The sequence below is a fragment of the Aquarana catesbeiana genome, linkage group LG08 (assembly GCF_042186555.1).
Source record: "Aquarana catesbeiana isolate 2022-GZ linkage group LG08, ASM4218655v1, whole genome shotgun sequence".
Lineage (NCBI taxonomy): Eukaryota > Metazoa > Chordata > Amphibia > Anura > Ranidae > Aquarana > Aquarana catesbeiana.
In genome coordinates, this window is record NC_133331.1 from 89,701,605 (window position 1) to 89,709,327 (window position 7,723).

The 7,723-nt window shown below is 38.9% G+C and overlaps 1 protein-coding gene across 1 annotated transcript in view; it reads left to right on the top strand.

Annotated features, from left to right (window-relative positions):
* The window catches only part of LOC141105909 (calcium homeostasis modulator protein 3-like), a 29,439-nt gene extending 22,472 nt beyond the window's left edge, over positions 1-6,967 (top strand). Inside the window, exon 4 of the mRNA XM_073596118.1 lies at positions 1,899-6,967. Coding sequence (XP_073452219.1) covers positions 1,899-2,243 — 345 coding nt within the window. The 3' untranslated portion in view covers positions 2,244-6,967. The remainder of the gene's footprint in view (positions 1-1,898) is intronic.
* The last annotated feature ends 756 nt before the right edge of the window (positions 6,968-7,723 follow it).

Consider the following 7,723-nt stretch of genomic DNA (forward strand, 5'->3'; position numbering starts at 1 on the left):
AAAAAATGCTCTCTAATTAGCTCTCATTTTGGTATTTACTATAGCGCCGGGTAAAAAAGACACTTGAGTTAAAATGAGAGCTGTTTTCAGGTCTGAGCATGCTCAGTTGTGTTGGCACCTAGTTGTCCAAAACTGGGAATTTTTCACTTCTCAGACTTTTAAAGATATTTTAGTGTAGAAATCACTTTTTCACAGTTTAAAAGCAGATTATCTTTAAATAATATACCGCATATTTCAGTACCATTTAGGCAATTATATCATGCTCTAAACATTTTTCCATGTGCACTACTCCAGGTTTTAGTAGCGTAAGGGTTTGGGTGCTATTTGGTTTCAGGGAATAGTAAATTCGATTTTGGGAGTATTTTCTCACCAGCGCTATAGTGAATACCGTTTTAGTTCTAATTAGCGATAATTAGCGATAAATTGCCGCAAATTAGAGCTAATTAGCGGCAATTAGCGCTAATTAGCGCCACAGCTCTATAGTAAATGACCCCCTATAAGTCTAACAGACCTTTGGCATGCTACAATCCCCTGCCCACAAATACATGAAAGGTAAATCATGGTTTTGGTTGTAGTCTTCTGTTATAGAAAATTTGAGCACTATGTATTACTGTATCAGGTATATCAGAGATACAACAGCACAAAAAAAATGATATATATTTATTTTTTATTGTTTTTGTTTTGGTTGGAAAAGGACAGGGTGTGATCACAAATTGGTGCAACTGTACTTCTGATGTTGATCTCAAGCATCCTTTGCCACAGCTCTGATTGGCTACATTTGGCCCTTCAGCCTCTACTGATTATGCTTAGTCTCTTCAGCCTATTTTGCACCATTACAATAGTAATCAAAATAAAAGTTGCAGTCTATAAGCCAACAGGAGCTCGTGCTCTAAGTGAGGAATTTAGGCTCCATGCACACTATAAGCTAAAAGAAATGCCAAAAAAACGCTGGATTAAAAATTTTGATAATAGCATTTCTGTGCCAGCTTCTTTTGTAAGCGTGTCGGAACCACATGGGGTAAAGGACCGCGCTATACCGCAGACGCACACCGGTGGCATAAAGCGCTCTGAGGCGATTCAGTTCGCATAGGTGGCGCTATACAAGTCACTCATTCATTCATAGCATTTTAGTAGCTTTTAGAAGCTTTTAGGGGGAGTTAGGAGCATTAGCATTTTATTGGCATTTTTGCAGTACATGAAGGAAAAAAAAAGAAAAAGCTCAAAAAAAGCTGTTAGTAGCATTTTGGTAGCATTTAGAAGCATTTAGGAGCAGTTAGGAGTAGCTAGGAGCATTCAGCATATTTTTCTGCTAGAAAAACACTCCAAGAAACTCTACAAAAACAATTTTTTTTTTTTGCTCCTAGAAGCTGAAGCTCAAAAAATGCTAATAGCCTAAAGGTTAAAAAAAACACTATTGTGCATGGGGCCTTAAAGAGATGATTGCAGATTTAAAAAATAAAACAAAACAGACCCTGCAACAGTCATTTATTACTTCCTCTCCCACCACCATTTCCTCAAATCTTCAATCTCTTGCAGCACAAAGTCAGTTGCCTGTTCCACCACTGTAGGAGGTGACCATAGAGGAAAGACCTCATTATTTCACTGCCACAACCTTGATTGTCCAGTTACAGGTTGCAATCGGTCTTGGATCAGACTTAACTGCAATGTGTTGACAGAGAGACTTAGGCCCGAGTTGTTGTCTAGTACTGATACCTGTGTCAAAAGAAAAAAACTACAAATCCTTTGATCGGTAAAACAGCTCACAAATATATATTTAAATTGTTTATTTGGGCATTTGCCTGGAGTTCAGCTTTTTATTACATGTAATGTAGATAACAGTCTGTTAGTGGGCATTGATAACTCTCGTTCACTAAGTTTATATTTCTTTTCTTCCTAAGGGGATTGGCTACATCACAATACTGGTTTTTATCGTACTTGCGGCTGTTGCACGCTTTGTGGGCCCAATGTTAAACCCAGCTGTGTCTCTACAACTTCGCTATTGGTCCAGGTACACAGACATGGAGGAGAAATACTTTGAGGAGATGTGTATAGAACACAACCACAAGATTGCAGAGAGAAACATAAAGGGTTACTTTGAAATAGGGAATGACAGAGAAGAGAGATGCAAAGCTAACACAGAATTGGCTGAAGCTCCAGTAGAGACACTAATTTATGTGGATAAGTGGTACCACAGTCGCCCATCCATTCTTGGGGCAGAACCTCCAGATCATCAGTATAAATAAAATCTAAAGTCACTAAAAGATATCAGTAAATTTAATTTTGCAGAAACTGAATTCTCATGGGTAAACTGAATCACTTTATAACAGACCTTCCTGGGCCACATTGGAAGAAGAGGAATTGTCTTGGGCCACACATAAAATACACTAAAAATAAGGATAGCTGATGAGCAGAAAAAGTCAGGCAGATGGCAAGTTAACAATCACTGATATAAATAATGTACCTATCTTAATATTAAAACTTCATTTTTTGTAATATTTTTTATTATAAAAGTAAATATTTGACACTGTTTTTGATAACCTAACGCATCTATATCTGGTTCAATGGATGTAGTAGCAATTCTCAATGAATTCTCAAGGTGCTCATTGGATATTTTGGTTCTAATTTTGCCCTTCGTGTACTTTATCCTTGAAAATCATTGCTTCCAAATATAGGTGTTGCTGAAACCTGATGACATGAATAAGGCGTGATTGTGAAATGTGGGATTTTTGTGCATTGGAAAGACTTATAAAGGTCCAGTAAAAAGACACTGTACAATTTTTGTCCGAAGTGTATTTGCTAAGTGTAAATACATTTTCTACAAAAAAATCGAATAAAAAAAACCCCAACATTTTTAGATAAGTTTAGGATTGTGTGTTGAGTTGCATTCATCGCTGTCTTGGGCTGCAGGTTGGACATCCTTGCTTTATAACATTGTTCAGGGTCACTCTATAGCTAGCCACAAATCCCTGAGATATAGTAGAGTCCAGCTCACGAATCATATTATCAGCAACCACAAATAACTGAGATAACCATTTTTCATGGAGATTTCCATAACAAATGTTGTGTAATGCTGGGCATACACTATGCGAAAAATTGGCCTAAATTTCGTAATTTAGACAGCCAGTTAATGGGCACAAATCAGCAATTGGTTGGGACGTTCTTTTTTTTACAGAAAAGTAGAAAAGAGGTTGGGACGTTCTTGAGCCGAAAAAAGGAAGGACCATTTTGGAAATTTTCTGCCGAACGAACGATAAATTGAAAAGTTAATGTGTTTCCCGTCCAAACTGTTTGCAATAGGTATATGTGAAAAAACGAACAAGAAACATATTAATTTATGTCCATTGAAGGATTTATCGATCATTACATGATGGCACTATCGTTTGCTCTCACGGCCAAATGTTTGTTTCTCGAAAATGGGTTTGAACGATTTTTAGTATAGTGTATGGCCAGCATAAGAATCTGAATTTTCATTATTGAATTATAAGAATTGTGCTGATTTGGCCTAATGCAAGTCTGACACTTCAGAAAGCTGAAAGCTTAAGTCAAGGCAAAATAAAAATAAAAACATGTTCAATATATCTCTGCAATATATGCATTAGCAGACAGACAGGGAACAAAGTTTTTACGTTCCTTTTTAGATTTGTATTACAACACACAGTCACTAGTCATTGTCTTGACTGAGGGTGAATTTTTTTTCTCTTAATTGTTTTTTCTGAATTTTCCCTCAGAAGTGCCACATAGAGGATCTAAAGGGAAATTTCCACAAAACTGTTCTTGCATGCAAAATTGGCAAATTTGCAGTTCATTAAAATGAGACATTAGGTTATATTGGTACCTTTTATGTGTAGATGTAAACCCGATTCATGAAATTTGGCCTTGGCGCATATATCTGCAGTGTTTGCTTATCTCTCTCCCCAAAGCCCTAAGTCCCGTGTCTTTCTGCTGCTTCATTCCTCTGTTATCAGCATGATAACTTCTGACAAGCTCTTTGACACAGGAGATAAAAGCAGCTGAAAATTTGTGGCGGGGAGGGTGTGCCTTTCCTCCAATCAGTGCTCACACTGTGTATGCCAAGACTCTCCTCCCACTGCTGAAAGAGAAAGGAAACATTCTAACACGATATTCACTTTCTAAATAATATAGAAAGCTGAAGACAGCAGATATACATGTAAAACTTATATAGGGAGACTTGTTTCATCCCTGTGTATCATCTGTGGCTGCCCACTTTACTAGGTATAGGAGAGGGTTTACATCCACTTTAAAAGGTAGGGCTTTCCAAGCTTCTTTCTGCAACATGCCTAGATGTCTTAAGATTGGCTTTTGATCACTGTGCATTAATTAAACAAAAAATGCTGTGACATATGCTTAGTATTCACCCCCCACCCCCAGTAAGAACAAGCTATTGTTCTTTGATGGTTTATCCTAATGCTGCAGAATTATTTTGCTATGATATACCAATATGTATTATGTTAAAGCGGTTGTAAACCCTCTAGGTTTGTCACATTAATGCATTATATGCATTAAGGTGAAAAACCTTCCGTAGTGTAGCAGCCCCCCAGAGCCCGACTTTTTCTTACCTGAACCCGAAGGGGACAAGCACAGCAGCTCCAGCCACTGTCTCAGGTCCTCATTGGATAGATTGATAGCAGCAGGAGCCATTGGCCACTGCCACTGCTTTTGACTCTTGGGGTGTTAGTAAAAGTTACAGTTTTAAAAACTATGTAAAAGGAGATGTCAAAAATGACAGCCACTTGCCATTGTGTAGTGGTAGGGCCAGCTGAAAACATCAGCTTTTATGCCACATGAGAGATGTATTTAAACTGTCCAGTGGGAGAACACACTGATTAACAAAACCAGGCCCTTGTACCTCTTTGTTGCCATCAATGTGGTTTCAGTTTAAAATCTCTAACTGCATTAGTTAATCGTCTGCTTCTGAAGGAGTGATGAAGTGATTGAAAACACAATCTGAAACAGAGGCCTGTTTCCAAGCTCAGATGACCTCTATCTACTACCTGCAATGGCAAGAGGTAGATGAGACAAACATTTACACCTTCCCATGTGATCAAATAAATCCTCAGTTAGGCGTTGGTGCTGCAGTCATTTACATTAAAGTAAATTGGAGCATAATTAAAAAAAACAAACAAAAACCATATCTAGCACTCTTAGCTCTAACAGAGGATACAGGTACTCCCTTTTTTATAGCAAGAATGTTTCTGTAATGTAGAGCACTCCCTGGACTTGAGTAGCCAAGTGCACATTACCATCAACATGTAAAACAGGTATTACACCCAGTGACAGAAGATGTAATTTAGGTCACCTGAGTTCAAATTGCTAAAGCTGAAGTGTACCATCAGCCAGGTTAACACGCAGTTACAATATTTCAATCAAATCATTTTGTTTTCTTTTGATGTCATCACTGGGTCTGCTGGTCTTTACTTGTAGCATGGTCAAGTTTGGTGGCATGGGCCAAAAGACTTCGGTAAATGTCACAACACCTGTCATGAACAGGTGTGACCAGAACTGTGTGATCTGCGACAGAGGACACCCAAACGTATATACGTGAAAATATAATAATTTATTAAAGAAAGTGAGTAATATAGTACAACCGACTATAATATGACACAGTGCAATAACCAACCACAGACAGAGACCCACAAATAACAACAGACAGATACGTGCAATAAATGGGAAATACCAGGATCATAAACAATAGCCAGGCCAGGGTCATACACAGCAGATCAGCAGATGGACAGGGGATGTTCCAGAGACATAAACGTAAGCCAGGCCAAGGTCATACACAGGGAGGTCAGCAGATGGGGTTGAACACAGGACAGGGAGAGGATGGATGGATCAGACTGCAGGCAGGGATGCAAGGTAACAGGTGGGGCAGGATAGGGATCTGGACAGGGAGACAGGTTCAGGTTCAGGTTCAGGTTCAGGTTCAGGTTCAGGTTCAGGTTCAGGGCACAGGATCAGATCGCTAGCAGGTCAGGAGGCAATGAAGAAATCAAGGCAAACATGTGAATGCTTGCCGGGTATTTATAGGCCTGTGATTGGCCTCAAGTGACACCTGATTGTAGGAGGTACTGTCTGCTCCACACTGCCAGGATCCATCCGCTGGTGGACACCAGTACTGCGGCCCAAAGATGATATAATATTAACAGGGAAAAGCTCTCCTGACAGTTCCAAACTGCCAGGAGACACCTGCTGGTGGACCTCAGTACTGCATGCCAAATAACAGGTATTACCAGCGGATGGAACATTTCCTGACAGCACCTTGCCCTTGCCTTGAGTGTTGGCCTTAAGTCAGTCACTATACTGCTGTTCCTGAGCATTATCTGAAAGTACACATCCACAGCATTCCTTTAGAAGTGCATCCTGCTTGCCACTAGAGGGTGCAGATCAGAACTATGCCCACACCATAGTTGGGAGGCCCCCCACCTGAGGAAACAGATGCACATACTCGCAGCCCTGGGTTCCCAGATTGCCTACGAGTATTTACATACACAATCTCATATTTGATTTTTTTTTTGTTTACAAAATATTTATGATTTTTGAGAGGAAAAAGAAGGAAAAAGACTGACTGACCGGGCACTGTAAATCCTAGCAGAAACAATACAAGATCCAGTAAGGCCTGCAGTGTATGATCTCCTGTCTTTGGCACCTATAGGATCTCTTAGCTATGGTGCGGGCATGAGTCTGATCCCACTGAACCACTTTAATATGCAAAGCATACTGAGAGAGTACAGCCACAACCTATATAATACACGTTATGTGGTTCTTTCTTATAAGTTTAACGCTTATATTTTTATACCATATGGGTGGACTTTGAAAAACACCTTTCAATACATATACATGAGTGGCTCTGGGGCAAAATAAAGTGTTAAACCCATGTTTGTTTGTTTTTTAAAAATGTGTGTATATTACAACTTTGTGATATATTGATTATTACAAAGTTGTTCTCTTTTAATGTTTTTTTTTTTGTACTTCATGTTGGAATAAAGAACAATTGCATATTATCAAATAGTTTGTAATTGATTGTTTTTATCACCTAAAAGCCCCATCAGTTTTAAGGGACATAGCAAAAAAACACTCCCCACAGATATCTTGCAGTCCTTCAAATTCACAAAGTCTCTCTTTACCAAACTTGTTTGGGTTAATAAACCACCCAGGTTGAAGCATATCATACTAAGACTGATGGAGGTTCTCTTTTACATTAAATGATACCATGCTGCAGTATACCTTGCTCGTTTCACTAAATGGTGTAAAAAATATTCAAGTATTCCTAATAAAGCCATCGAAATTGGATTGAAATTTAGCTGTTTCAGCAGGGACAGGCTGAATTTTGATTCATGTATGGGAGGACTGGTTGTACACAAGTCAATCAATCGACTTGTGTACAACCAGCCTTCTGTAAAATGTTCTCCTGATCAGCGCTGCTGGCTGTAGCCGGTATTGCTAATCAGTGTGTTCCGATGTCAGGGAAGTCCCCGCTGTCAGAATACAATAACTCAGCGGGATAGATTCCTCCATCCAGATTGAGTGTGTGGATGGGGGAGTCATGTCATTTTCTTTAGTTTAACCCGCTGGTTGAATGAAAAAAAAAAAGACTCATGTTTTTTTTTTTTTTTTTTTTAAGTTTTACCTTTATAATCACTTAAATGGCTGAAGATGTGAGTGGTTTCAAAACGTCAAAATAGAGATGTTAAAACAGCAAATGTGA